We start from the raw sequence: 15,060 nt of genomic DNA on the forward strand, positions 1-15,060 counted from the left end.
GAAAAAAAGCTATTGAATGAGAGGGGGACGGGAGGGACAGAGGGATGGATGAGTGTGAGAAGAGAAGGAGGGAGGGAAAGAGGGATGGCAGGAGGAAGGCTGGTAATTATTTCCAAAGGTCATTCTGTTAATGACTACCTGCTTGGCTAATGAGATTCAGCAAAGCTCCCTCACCATGTTTCACCCTGCGTATGTTTCACCCGTGTGCCGAGATGTGCGAGAAGCACAGGTGTGATTTCAGCCCAGTGACAGTACACTTGAGGGAGGGAGAGTGTGAGAGAGGGGGTGGTGTGTGCTGCTGGAGGGGTGTAAATGAAGAAACATAAAGAGAAAGTACATCAAGCAGGTATATGCATTCCAGCTCAACGCTCAGCCATTTGGAAAGAACATCACATTACCATACATTCTAAGCACTGCTTAGCCGATTCGCCATCTCCTCAAAAAATGACTTACTTTCTCAAGTTCTCCAAGCCAACCAGACCTGAGCTCCCTCTCTGAAGTGCTAGTATGCTCGTGTTCTGCCTCGCTCTTATGAAAATATTTTCCAGCTATTCTGCGTGCTTATTTGGTTTCTAAACAGCAACGAGAACATTAGCCTTGAGCGGTTTTTCGATGCTGATCGGCTCACTGAATGGCTTCTTCTCATAGCTCTTAAAACTGTATTAATTGCTCCAACAAGAATGCAATTTATACCCTATTGCTTTTGCGTTGGTCGCCTCCAAGAGAAATAAGGCCGTCGTATCATATCTTGTGCTTTGGTTGTCCACGGTAATTGAGTGTGCAGTCATTTTGTGTTTTTTGGAAGAGGTTGCATGTGGTGTGACATGGGAAGGGGTTGTCGGCACGAGGCCTCGGTGTTTACCGGGGATGAAGCGATTGACAGCAAGGCTTGTTTGTCCTGATGAGCTAAGGATTAAGTTCTGAAACTGCTTTGAGGGACTAAGTAAATTAACCTTGTGACACTGACGAGCTCGTAGTAAAGCGGTTTGTTAAAACAAAGGCTCCCAATGACAGACTGTTTACATGCTGTAGCAGGTTGTCAAAAATTCCTTGTATGTGGGGTTGAGTGCATGTTAATTAACGTTGAAAAGCAGGAAAGAGAAATTGTACCACTTTCAATACTGCTTCACACATCTCTATCATCAGTGCATAATTCATATTTACAGTGTTAGCAACAATTCATCTATTAATTTACAAGAATACTGGACTAGTGTAATAGCCTGTTGCCAGATGTCTCTGGCCTCCTTTGAAATCAACAAAACACATTGCCTCTTTATTCATTCAGTTACGCAAGACGTTTTTTCAACCCGAAGCTTGAGATACAAAAAAATATTGATCATTAAATGTACGTACTTTCAGCTACTCCACTCCTCTAAAATGTATCGAGCTCACCACTTAAAGCAACAGCCTAAAAACAACCCACCATTTTCTTTAAAATACCCATTTCTTAATAAATTCCTCAAAAAGTAGTTGCTTTCTAAAAATAGTCTACGGTGAAACTAAATATAGACGTCTAGCTGGCGGTTCTTGCTGTGAAAGAATAGAAGAATAAGACTGTCTCTGTCTCTGCCCCCCCCCCCCCCCCCCCACCCTTGTGTTTTAAACAAGGCTGGGTGGGGGTTGTTTCTGAAACAGAGGAGTGAGTAAGCAAAGTGTCAGGATATTCATCCAGTTTCTCTCTCTCTCTCTGTTCTTGTTGATCAGTTATGAAGAGTTGCCCTCGGCGACCACATTCATAAGACCACTGGTTTGAGACCCTGAACTGCCTACAAACATTTGGTCCTTTGAATGAAATAGTCTGTTTTTTGTTTTGTTTTTTAGTGCAATTCTCCTGTTGATCCACCGCCTCATTCCACCAAACAGAGCCTTCCTGTCTGCTTTTCAAAAACTTTTCCATTACAGAAAAAGGAAATTAATTTCTCTGAATTGCTATCATATGTTTGGGCCGATCTGAGTACGTTTTGATCAGCAGATCTGCTTTACATACAATTGATCAGCCCGGAGAACCCATATGTCTGTGGCTTCCACCCTGCATCAAGGCACAAAGAGAACAAATTCATGCCCACCCACCCCTTTTTTGAAAAAGTGGTTAAGAACAAGATTTCAGATAATACAGCATATGTGATCCACAGGCGTGGCACTTTATTCCACATCACATGCCCGCTGACCAGAAAAGCAAAAGCTAAGGCAAGAAACTATATTTCTTAGATCGCTGTCAGAGGTGTTTTTTTAAGGTCAATACTGAAACGGAAGTCTGAAGTACTCACACAACAACAAAAGGTTTTTAAAAATAGACTGTTTGAAATGTGCCAATATGTGGTCCCCGTGGTGAGGAGCAGTGAAAAAGGCAGGCCACTTCTGAGGCCACGCTGCCAAAAGGCAAGACTTTTCCACTACACACAGCCCAAAACAATTCACGCCAGCCATTAGGATGAAATGATGCCTTGTTCTTTGAAACTATTTGTGGAAAATTCAGAATAAAGATCTATTTTTACATATGGCATTCCCTTCCCTGCCTAGCGCTTCCTCTTGGCCCTACCTCCTCCACCCCCACCATGGTTACTGCTTTGGGCAGGGTGTGGAAACTCAAGGTCACTGTATAGAGGTCAGCCGGCTGGTCATTGTTACTGAAGGCCTCCCCCCGGCTCCCTTTTCCTGCTTTGGCACCACGCGATAAGAGACAGAGAGACAAAAGACGATAAGTGACGATTTGTAGTGGTTGTCTTTTTTTGTTGTTGTTGTTGTTGTTGCTAAAGGGTTGGGGGTTAGGTGGAGTTTCAAGAAATGAAAAAGAGGTTGGGCGAAGGAGGCTTGAGGTTTGTTACCTGATGCTAATTTAAAAGTATGTTCATTTTTGATATGATTCATGGTGTAGTACAGTCACATGATGACTGTGGCATAAACAGGCCACGTGCAATTTCACTGTACAAAGTATGCAAAGCTAAATACGCGTGGAAAACACACAATTTAACCATTGCGAATCGATTTCTACATTGCACCAGAAATACATATAGACCCGCACTCATTTCTCTCATTTGAATAGAGAAGCGTTATTCAACTGCAGTGTAGATGGGGATGAAAGATGGCTAGGTTAACAGCGCAGACATAAGTGCCCTCTTTATCCAGTTTCACTGAGCTGGCATTGTGTCTCATTATGTCTATCTGGCTAATTATACAGTGTGGTGACAAGTCTGAATGACCACTTTGTTCCCAGGGCCGGGATGCTGCTGTAACAAACAGTGTTGGATTCTGACATGTGCTTAGTGTGTGTCTCTTCCATATGGGAAACACTGCACCATCTGGTATTCTGATGTGTACTGGCTAGCTAAGATTGTGTGTCTGTGAGTGGGCTCTTGTCTGCAGTGGGCTCTTCTTAATAGTGATTTTAGCACATGCACCATCAAAGTGGCACAGTTTGGAGAAATGTGGAGGAACCTTGTTGCACACAGTGCCCTTTCCCTCTGTCTTCTTTTCTGCCTCTCTCACTTGCCTTAACACTTTCTCTCTGTTTGTTGCTATATATCTCACTCCCTTTTGTAATGTTGAGTAAACTCTGTAGTCTCTAGAAAGCTAATAATCACATGTTTAGGCGGTGTTATTACAGAATTTACCACCAGGGATGATGGATCCCAGGTGCCAACGTCTGATTACTTATTACAGTGCAGCAGGGCAGCAGGGGTAAGGGGCATCAAAGCTGCTAAAGCACTGAAAGGCCAATGATGCGATAGTTTCTTAAACAGTGAATAAGGATACAGAGATAATGACTTTAAAAAAAGAAGCAGGCGGGGACATTAGATGGGACATTAGGGATTAGAGGTCCTATTCCTCAGATTGGTAACCTACAAAATAAACTATCTCCCCCAAATCGCTCACACACATACACACTCCATGTAGCCATCATCCATGGGCATGCCCCTCGACATGGTCCTGGCATGTTCAAACCACGCTTCATGAAACTGTGGCCCTCTTGCCTTTGGTCTGCCATCTGCTTCCAATAAACTAAGCCAGCCTGATCCCTCTGATGTTCCCTCCACTCTGAAAGGCAGACAGAAAGGACGGGCGAGCGAGAGAGACAGCGAGCGAGGAAGAAAGACAAAAATGGGAGCAAGTTAGATTGAGCCAAACGAACCCAAAAAAAGAAGAAGAAAAAAACGAAAGAAAGAGGAAAAAACTTAGAAGAAGAAACAAAATAAGAAGAATAAGATCACATCTCAGACATGCTATTACCTCTTCCCTGCCGCCAGGAAGACCACCCTGCTGGTGCTTATTGTGAATTGGCGCTGAGAGGTCTTAATCCACAGTAGGTCCACTTCATGACTACCTCCATCTTATTTTTGATAAGAAAGACAATGTTTCTATTTGTCTGTGCACCCCTATGGACACAAAACCCCTTTGCTTCTCACCAATGTGACAAGAGATGGTTTTCTAAATAGATACACACCCCAGCCTACATTGACTCCTCACACTTTGCAAAGTACGATATATACAGTCTGCTTACTGAGAATGTTTGATAGCTGGAATAAAGTAAAGCCATTTTTAATAGTGCAACATGGCAAGCTTGGAGCCTTCTAGACAAAAGATTTCATTTGAGTGCCGTTTTATTTTAGTTTAACAGCACAGCAATCATGATTAACCATAAGTGGCGCTGTTACTGATGTTTTTATGTTGCACTTGTCTATCACAGACTTGTTTCCCACCCACTGCTGAAATATGCCACAAACCCCATAAACTGGGTCCATTTATGGTGGGAAACATTCCCGCTATTATATATTATTTTCTTTCTGGGTTTAGCTTACCGTAGTGCATGTGCGTTGAAGATCACACAGTGTTGACAGAGATATAAATGACCTGTAATACACTGGCTGTTTGGTGGAGCGCCTTTGCGCCGATGCTCCCTGTTATTGGGTTGAAGACACTGAGGAACATTCACTGGCCTGACCGTCGCCAATAGCTATAAACACAATATTGAATGTGTCGTAGCCTTCAGCCACTGCCAGCATAACTACAGAGGGAAAATGGTCAACAATGGATCTCTTTCCAAACACAAATCCTCAACTGCCCAGAGTCTATCAGAAATAAAGATGTACCCGTCAAGTCAACAGTGTTTGACTGAGCTTCTGTCGAGATGTGGTGGTTTTGCAGAAAATTAGGGGACTAGCGCAGAGGTGGTGAGACAGAGACAGACTGAGCAACAGACTGAGACAGAAATATGGGGGCAGAAAGACGGATTGAGGGATAGAGAGGGTGAGCAGGGTGGCAGAATGCCGAGCAGACGGATCCTGGTATGGCAGGAGCTCTGGGCAGGCGTCAGCTGTCCCTAGCAGACTCCCTGGGGCCACCCGGGATTCACACCCAAATACTCTCCGCTGTTTTTCTCAGGAGCTAAATGAAGTTATCGCTCACACCCCCAACCTATGAAGTGAATATAGAGCAAGCGTTTTCCTGCAATTAAAACATTAGGGAACGGCAAGCGTGTTAGAATGTGAATCAGTTTCTTTGTAGCTCAAGCTGGCCTCGGTCTCAGCTCAGGTTACCTCCGTTAGGTTTTTACAGCGGCATCCTGCCGTTCCTCTTACACCAGCCCCAGTCTAGGCTAGCTTAGCTGAGGGTGTGAAAACTGAAGGGTACCAATGAGACGGGCGTCTCAAGTATGTAGGACACCTTGTCTATGCTGTGCCTGCCTCACACAGGCCCTGTGAGTCAAGTCATGAGGGAGCATCATGAAGAAGGAGTTTAATTAGGAGCAAGCCTCCAAAGGGGCCAGAGAGAGAAACACAGAGCCAAGCAAGAAGACACAGCTTTTTTGCTGTCTTTGCTCCTCGCCATACTTTATATCCCACCTTCCTCTTTCTCACATTTACAGCACGAACTCTCTATAGCATTCTGCATGACTCTTTACATCGCTGTAGCATTTTGCTGTCTTCTAACCTCCTTCCTCTCACACTTTCTCCTCATAATCTGGTGTCCCTGTTTGGCCATTTCTTTCTTGTGATTCACAACACGGCAGCAGAGGGTAATATTTCATGTGAAAAAAATGTCAGTCATCGCAAACCGGGGTAATAAAAACGCTATAAACTTAAATAATGCTCATTTATGCCAGCAGCCAAAAGATTAGCTTCTTTTTTAAGAATACAGAAAGAAAATGAAGTTACTTAGAATATTGAATAATTTTAATTTAGGCATGAGAATGTGGGGGAATTCTTTGTGCATAAAATTATTGCCACAAGTGAACTGCACCAAAGTGTTTTTGTTTAATCCTCATCCTATTACCGTATTCCCCAAAGACTCCCTTTTCATGCCAAGTCTTCATTCCTGTACTCCTGTTTCTCTCAATATTACAACAGCAACCTTTTTTTTCACTGATCATTATTCTCCCCATTATTTTGAAATATAAGTCTTGGATGTGCCTTATATAATGGTGATGTTACTGTATAACAGACTGAAAGTTTGGAGCAGCACTCAGTGGCATATTCAAGGAGCAGATAAAGCAATGGGCTATTAGAGGAGGGTAAAACACATAGGATGGCTTGAAAGTAGGGCAGCAGGATGGTGAGGTGGAAGGCTGAAGAGGGAGAAGTCCTTCTAAGGCTACATGAGCTCTTCAGCAGTTCTGATTGGTTGCTGGGTTGTATGCTAGGCCTTTGGCAACAGGTGTGATGCCTTTAAACAGGTGGGCATAACTGAGATGAATGGCATAACATCTTTGTACTGCACCCTAAATAAACCGAGGCCGGCTGGAAAGCTAAGCCTGGGTCAGTCATGCAATACTCACACCCTGGCTAAATGCACCTCCATAAACACACAGGGCAACTATTGCCCCACTACTGCTACACCGCCAGCTCAATTACCCCATATGGGTGTCACCTTTAACTCGGCCCCCGTTCTCCTCTCCCAGCAATGCTCCACGGCTATTCTTCCAAGAATGGAAGTAACTCTCTCATGGACTCATGTGCTGGTGGCAGTAGGTGGAAATCTATGCAAGTAGGAAGAAAAGTTGTTTTGATTTTTCTTCTTTTTTTTTTTTGTTTGTTGTTTTTTTTTCCTTGCATGCATTCTCATGTGAGCGGAAAAAGGCCAGTGGTTCAGCTCTTGTCAGTTCGATATGATACATCGCCAAGGCCAGATTGAAACTACGCAAAAGAAATAGCAAAGTTTTACATCTCACGCCTTTGCCAAAAAAGACAGCATGCTAAACCTCTGTGCCCCTTTTGTTCTCTTGACTCATCCTCCTCAGATAGAGCAAGAGTGCCTGATTCACTGTAGGTCTATTGGAAGTCAGATCTCCTGCATCGCCTAGCGTGATTTGTTTGGTGTGATTTCCTGAAGACTGTCAAAGATGTGAGAGATGCTTTCAAATTCAGAATTCCAGATTTCCACTCCAGGGGCCAAGTGAGGATTCAGAGAGAGAAAAAGGAGAGCCAGCAAATGTTGACACACTTACAGTAGCTGCCTCGCCACGAGACGCCTCAGGAATCAAACAGTTATCACACAACACACAAAAGAAGCCCTCTAAGTTCACTAAAACCACACTCAAAACAGGCCTTTGTTGTGCTGACATGAGAGATGACTGGATTTTTATTTGTTTTCTAAGCAGGCAGATCGCTCCTTGTCACTTCTGCTGCTGGTTGTGATGGAGTAGCTAGCACTCGTATCTCTTCTGTGAGTGAGTACTGACAGAGACAAACAAATGAGAGGAAGAAGTTCACTGAGATTAACTTATCTTAGCATCTATCTTCCTCCTTTCTCCTGCTCAGTTGCTCTTTCTTTTTTCTTGACTAACACCCACTCTCACACACCCACACATGCACACACACACACACACACACAGACTCATTCCCCTCTTTCCCCACCCACACACACACACACACTATACAACATATACAGAGAAGCGCACACTCTCACACACTTGATCAGCATCAAATACAAGGTGTGCTAAAGTAAATTTAATTACGTCTGTCTGATATGGAGCTTCAGATGAAAGTAGGAGAGCGCAGTGTGAAGCGATGACTGCACAGACAGGAGCAGGCCCGTGATATTCCTCCCGTAGACTAATCTCCCTTTATTAAAGCCAGGAGGAGAGAGGCAAGGGGGAGGGGGGGGGGGGCATGTGGTGGATAGGAGAAGGAGGAGGAGGAGGAGGTGGTGTCTTTGATGAGATCTCTCTAACTGTCAGCTACTGTACTTTTCTTCTCTGCCGCTCGGTCTTTGTCTCTCTCACTTTTGCGAGGCAAATGAACACAGCACCTATCGTTACATGCCCACTTGCTCAAGCAAACATACCCTCGTGCTATCACACACAGTAATGCGCTCTGAAACTTATCCCTGTTGTTAAGGTTGTCAACAATATCTAAAAAAGGACAGAGACAGCTACAGATACAGCCCCCCCCCGCGCCAACCACCACCACCACCACCACCTCTCGTTTTCTTATTTATTCCAATGCTCTCTTTGTCTGTCTCTCTCCTCCAGTGAGAGGGAGTGGTGATCGAGTGGAGAGTGTGCGTGCGCTTTTTTCCCCTTCTTCTTTCTGCGTGCTATTTTCTGTCCACTCTAATGGGGGCAGGTGGCCATCAGGTGGCCAGAACAGAAACTGCCACATTTAATAGCACATACACCACACTCGTAAACTTGTGCACCTCGGCTGTATTTTAATTCTATTTCACGGCCCGCTGATAATTATGGTTGTAAAATATGTTTTACTTTTATGACTGTTCCCTTTTCTGTGCAATTATGAGGTTTTAAGGTCCCCCCTTGATTTGTCATTCTGTTATGTCTTGTTATTGAATGTGATTGAATCATTTGTGCCTTTTTTTTCTGTGTTTAGCGGCATGTTTACTTGTTCATAAAAATAGGCCGTGTGTCCTCACCCCATACCATCTTGTTAGAGTTCATACCGTGAGCGTTTTTTTTTTGTTAAAGCTTTTTTAAAAATTAAGATAATTTGTAGCAAAGATCTCATTACCCTACGCAGTAAGCCAGATTTGTTCTTTGTTTTTTAATTTGATATAAAACCACATCGGTTTAAGAACTTTTCAAAAGTGTTTCTTTTTTTTCAAGATGTCCTTTAATCAGACTTACATTCGAAAATGAACCTCCTCACACTTCATTACCATTATGTCCCTCCGAAGCTGTTCACCTGGGTTTCTCTTCCCTACCCCCAAAGCCCTTCAACTATGTTGTGCAACTGCTCTGTTTGCAGACATTGAGAAAGAAGGGCCTAAACGGCTGTGACAGCCCAGATCCCGACGCAGATGACTCGGTTGGCCACAGCCCCGAGTCTGAGGACAAGTACAGGAAAATAAACGAGGACATTGATCTGATGATCAGCAGACAGAGACTGTGTGTAAGTACTTCTTGTTAAACCCAGAGCCTTCTTCTCACCTTTTCTTTCCTCTCTCTCCCTCCCCCCACATGCTTTCTGTTGCTTCATCCCTGTCATCGTCATCTGTTCCTACCGTCCATCTCTCCGTCCCTTCATGTGTGTGTCTCCCCTCCATCCTTCTCTGTGGTTGTGGGACCTGGCAGGCATTGAGCAAGAAGGAGAACAAAGGTGGCGAGAGCCCGGAGCTCGAGTCTGCGCTCATCCTCACCCCGCACACTGAGGAGAAATACAAACAGATTAACGAAGAGTTTGATCACATGATTAAAACTCATAAGATACCTGTAAGTACTGGGTTATAATCAGCAGGCTGACAAAATGCTGACTGGCAAGTAACTGTTGCGCTAACCCAGCTAACCACCATTGTTTGGAAGCAGACTAATTACACAAAGTGAGAGTGAGAGTAAGATCGGGGTAAAATTGCACTCTGCAAAATTACAGATCTTTGAATTTTCCTGTTTACAGTAGAGGAATGGTCCTTTAATTTGACATGTCTGCAACCATAACTAGTAGGCACGTATGCTGATTTAACAGCATAGTTTCTTTTATGACAAATTTTAACCTCACCCGGTTCCCACCTTGAACCCGCTCTACCCATAATGCCTTGCCTGGCTCTCAGGAGAGGTGTGGTCTGCATGCGCTTTTCCTTTTCCTGCACCAAAACCCAGTGGTCTGTGACCTGCAACAACAGGGACAGACAGTGTTGGCAGTGAAACAGCTGCAGGCATTCGAACACTCTTAATAAGCCCGTCTTCCTAACTCAAAAAACTTGCTTATCTCTCCTCAGGCAAACGCCTTTGTAGCTTTGTATATGCCTAGATGTGTTATCTGCTGGATTTATATTATGTAGTGTCAACTTTACAGAAGACTTTAACCTATAGCTAGTTGCCAGGAACTACAAAATTGAGGCCTTCTTTCTATGTAAACTGAGCTTGCCACTCATTCAGAGAGCACATTATAGAATGGTTAGCGCTTCGGCCATACGGAGCAAAGAGATAATTCCACGGTAAATCACTCAGAGAAGAAGAGTAGTGTCTGAGCCGCATGGAGTAGGAGGAGATGTGGTTAGAAGCGAGGCAGTGGTTGGTGAGCTGGGGTGGTGCGTCGGGGTGAGGTGGGGTGTGTTTGGGATCGGAGAATGGGTGGGGTTGAGTGGTGGTGGGGGAGACGGAGGGGGTGGGGTGGGGTTCTGCAAACAACAAGTGGCAGTTCAGTGTGTGGTCAGAGTGGCTGCCAAGCACTGGGCCTCTGGATTGCAGGGGACTGTTGAGGGGACTGCGGGGAGAGGCAAAGGAGGAAGATGAGTGAAAACAGGAAGGATGGCACCAGTTAAAGGACAGCTCAGAAACGGGGCCCTTACACCCAGCAGTAGAGTGTGTGTGTGTGTGTGTGTGTGTGTGTGTGTGTGTGTGTGTGTGTACACATGCAGAAATGTGCACGTACGACGACAGCTCACGCATTTTTAAATAATAGTTCACCGGGACCAATTAGGTCAAAAAAGTCCACCAAAGAGTCAGAGATGGAAGAAGTAATAGGGTGGGTGGGAATAAAAAAAACAGAACCAGAGACAGACCCTCAAAAAAAATAGCATATATAGGTTTTGGCTAGCCACTCCCGTGCAAAGTCGCAGTTAAAGCGAAACGTGGAGAGGCCCATAATGAAATATGGTTAGAGTAATCATCTTTGTACATTGAAATAATATTTGGCCTGCTAACAGAACATTAGCAGAGGGGAGAAAATTAAAGAAGCTGAGGCACATCGCCCACTTCCACATGAGCCAGGCTGATGATCTCCCTGATGCACTCCCTCCATGGCTCTGAGACACATGGCAGTAATTTAGGGCGCTATTTTCTACTTCCTAAAACTAACAATGCAGGATCAACCACTTCCAGGGCACTCCCAAGGTTAAACCCTTATGCCAAGTGACACAATAAAAATGACAAACTAGATGCCGGAGGCTTTTCATGTTCCTGGTGAGACTATTGACTGATCTGAGTGCGTCACTTAAAACACTTTACATAAGCTCCATATGATCTGAAAATAAGTGATCCCCCATTGTGTTCTCTTGTGCCGTTTTACTTTTGCAAGATATTCTGCAGGCTTGTTAGTGAGGTGAAGATAGACTGAATTATCTTAAGCGCTGGGACAGTGGAAAACGATTGGCTTTGTTCCCTGTGAACCACAGCCTTCCATTTTTTTATGTATGACTGTAATGACTTCAGCATAATATTTCCTTTGGTCAGCCTTTTGACTTTTACAATGGCAAATGTTACAAGATGTCAGGGCCAGCACTTGACTCCTGCGTAAAGACATTAGTAGCCTCCAAAGTAACTCGATCACACTGAAATGAAAAAGTACCGCCAGTCCATTTATATTATCACTGAGGCAATTTGAGTAACTCTGAAAGGAGTTTTCCTTTTGTCTTTCATGCAATGCTGCTTTTGCCCAACTCTGCTATCTTGTATTTTTATTCTTGCTGTAAGGAGTTCAGTTCATCTGTCCATTAGTCCTATTGAACTTCACTCTTTAAGTTTCTTTGTGTTCCTGGACTATTTCTGACCTGTCATGCTTTTTTCCTCTCTCTTTCTTTCTGTTTGTCTCATACTTCGCAAACCTTGTTTTATAACAATTCAAGCATCAGAATCATTGCAATCTTTAGTCTAATCACACCCATGTTTATGTCTCTCTATCGTCTCAGCAGGCCGTGCCCCCATCGAACTACGACATGCCCGTGTCCATTCCTGTTAGCAACCAGAACAATCTCATTTACAGCCATCCCGGTGGATCCCTAGGCAACCACAATCTGTTGCCACTGGCACACCACGGCCTACAGAGAAACAGCATGTCTCCTGGAGTTACACACAGACCCCCCAGTGCAGGTAATACAGGTCGGGTCTCGCACGCACTCATGCACCCATGTACATGCTGTTATCCCATCTGTCTATCTTCTCAACTGTGTGTACCTGTCTGTCATGATAATAGAGGCGCACATAGAAATGTGCAATTTATTTTATGACAGCTACCCACAATTTTCCACCTAAAGGCAGTTAATGAATCCTAAGTCGTCCCCTCCCACATATATTCACATATTGCCTGCTCAGTATTCTGTTCAAAGTGAGCTGATGATTTAATGCAATATAAAATCCCAAGCCACAGGCCTGCTGATTTAGTGTTCTGTTGTACACACAGGACGTCTGGCCTTATATATAGGCACCGAGTTGCTGGTGACATAAGCAAATTGGGCCTGTTGGTTTGTTATTGTTGTCCAAAGTCCTTTTTTTGTCCCTTTGGTCTGAAGGCTGCTGCCCACACCCTCACCCTGTCATTACAACTGGATGCTAGAAATGCCAGCGCAAACTAAATATGAGTTTTGGCGCTTGCAGCATCCATGCCAAACCGCACACGCTCTGGACCCTCCCACTCATCCACCTCTTATGCCTTAAAAATAATAATGTGTCATTTTTCTTGGACGGCAGCTTAATGCATCCGCTCGTAGTGTCCAGTTGCTAAGCGTGTTCAAGTTGGAGTGGGAAGCTGCGCCGCTTCTGGTGTCAGTGCACATATGACGGCCTGACACGCGCGCACACACACACACACACACACACACAGCACATTGTGATTAAACCGAGCGAGAGACAGAAGGTGCAGTGGAGCCAGTGTGGGTGTCTATCCTCTAATGGGTTTCTCTCGTTTTGCTGCGCTCTCTATTTCATCTTACAGGTGGCCTCATGGGTGCCGACCTTACCACTGGCGCAGGCACCAGTGCTGGTAAGAAAGCCCTCCTCTTCTCACACACAGATGTCTGCTAACATGCACACACACATACACCCACTCACACACATACATGGCACCCACTCACCCACTTGGGGCCATAAAATGCATGACTAACACTAACCCAAACCCAAGTGGAGATTTTGTCCATGATGTGTTGAAGTTAGTGGTCGTGGAGTTCATCTGGGAATGTTTGCTCAGTGCCTGGGCTGTGACACATCCTGCCTGTGTTCATCTATAAAATGGTAGAGCAAGTGGGGGGAAGAGAAGTAAAATGGCATTATATCCTGAGGCAGCAGATATAACAGAGATATTGCTAGATTCTTTAATGTACACATACAAATTTGTCTTGTTGTTTCTGTCACCTCTCGGATTTCTGTCTAGAACCAAATTAATTCAGTGTTTAGAGAGTCTCACGGTGGGATAATGATCCTGCCGGTAGCTCAGCAACACACATTTGGGAAACACGTGTAAAACATCTTATGTGTTAACTTCTGTTTGTACATGGGTTTGTCCCCGAGGACATGTGAGGCCCGCGTTTATAACAAAGAGACTCCCTTTTAAAGGGTTGAATTTTTACGACTTCAGCGTACGGTGCAGAGTGTAAAAAAGAGAGAATTGGGGGCGTCAGTGGGTCACAGCTGGGCAGCCTTGTCTGGCCCCCGAGGCTCTATCACAAGGGGTCAGTGCCTGGTTTCTCTGTCTGGACAGTCATCGCACACACAAACACATACGCGCGCACAACAGGCCCATTTGTTGTGGCGTGTGTTCCATTGACTGCGTTTTGCAGTGCATCCTTCAAAAGTAGCCTTTGTGTCACTGCGCTGAAGGAACAGAGGCACTCTGTGAGCGCTGCGCGTCGCTCAGCAGCGGCGAAAAACACAACGTGGAGAGAGAGTCATGTGGGAGCTGAAAGATTCCATTCAGTGCTCTCTTAAATCTCATCTGGGGTGGAGTGGGGGGGGGGCACAGTGATGAATATCCACCAATGGTGGAAGCATGTGTGTAAAGGAGAAACAGAGGGGGGAACACAGATGGAAGTGTTCTGCGAACTCGGTCAGCCATTTTAATGATGTTCCTCTAAAATCATCAGTATGAAGTGGCACAGCCACTGTGGCACCTCGAGGACTGTTTTAACACTCCTCTTCTCCCCAGTGTAAGTTTTGATAAGATGATTGTACGAGTGGCCATCTGCCCCGTGTATGTGTCATCAGTCATGTGCCCTAAGTAACATAAGAGGAGCCTTAAGACACACAGAAACACACAACTTCTTTTGTGCTTCTATGAAAGAAATAAAAGAAATACCTCGGCTGTTTCTCTCAGTGCACAAAGATATGCTGCGTTGAGTCATATCTGTACATAATCCAGTGGATTATGCCTGTATATTCAACTGAAACAGATCTGCAAATCAGCCACATGAAACCCAGATGTGGGGGGTATATTCAAATCACAAAAGTTCCCCTGGTGATTCTAGTCCAGTGTAAATAGGACATGTTACTGAAGGGCTGAGTCATCGTAGCTTTCCTATGGAAAGTTTTCATGCCTACATCTAAGCATATGTTTTGATCTGTCAATTTGCATGATGAGAGACAGAACGTGAGTTGAAAGAAAAAAAGAGCACTCAGGAAAGAAGTCCGGATGGAGGCCTCGGCTTGTGAAAACCTTTCCACCAGAATGCGTGCAATTAAGCAAGTGTCATCTGTCCACACGCTTCTCACCAAAGCACAGCGAGGAATTAACAAGACTCTCCTCTCACCTCTCACTCCGCTCGTGCCTCGATTCCTCCTTTAAATGAGTTGCATAGAAGGTACATCTCGAGGACATCTCTGATCGCATTCGTTCAAGTTTTTTTAATAAAAAGGGAACACACACACACACGCGCTCACATATAGTAACTGACAAAAGGTCAAGC

The 15,060-nt window shown here is 44.7% G+C and overlaps 1 protein-coding gene across 9 annotated transcripts in view; it reads left to right on the top strand.

Moving 5' to 3' along the window:
• mef2cb (myocyte enhancer factor 2cb) overlaps nucleotides 1-15,060 on the top strand; it is a 68,878-nt gene that overhangs the window by 45,284 nt on the left and 8,534 nt on the right. For 4 of the 9 annotated variants that reach the window (XM_085294129.1, XM_085294130.1, XM_085294128.1 and 1 more), the window contains 3 exons: nucleotides 9,198-9,341; nucleotides 12,076-12,256; nucleotides 13,098-13,145. In XM_085294129.1, the coding sequence (XP_085150255.1) occupies nucleotides 9,198-9,341; nucleotides 12,076-12,256; nucleotides 13,098-13,145 (373 nt within the window). Of the gene's footprint in view, nucleotides 1-9,197; nucleotides 9,342-9,523; nucleotides 9,662-12,075; nucleotides 12,257-13,097; nucleotides 13,146-15,060 lie in introns of all 9 variants that reach the window. The other 5 variants (XM_085294132.1, XM_085294136.1, XM_085294131.1 and 2 more) reach the window with 3 other exon arrangements.

Source organism: Mchenga conophoros, linkage group LG12 (assembly GCF_057382185.1).
Source record: "Mchenga conophoros isolate Kocher_MC1m ecotype Shallow Benthic linkage group LG12, M_conophoros_male_GT1.1, whole genome shotgun sequence".
Taxonomy (NCBI): Eukaryota; Metazoa; Chordata; class Actinopteri; order Cichliformes; family Cichlidae; genus Mchenga; species Mchenga conophoros.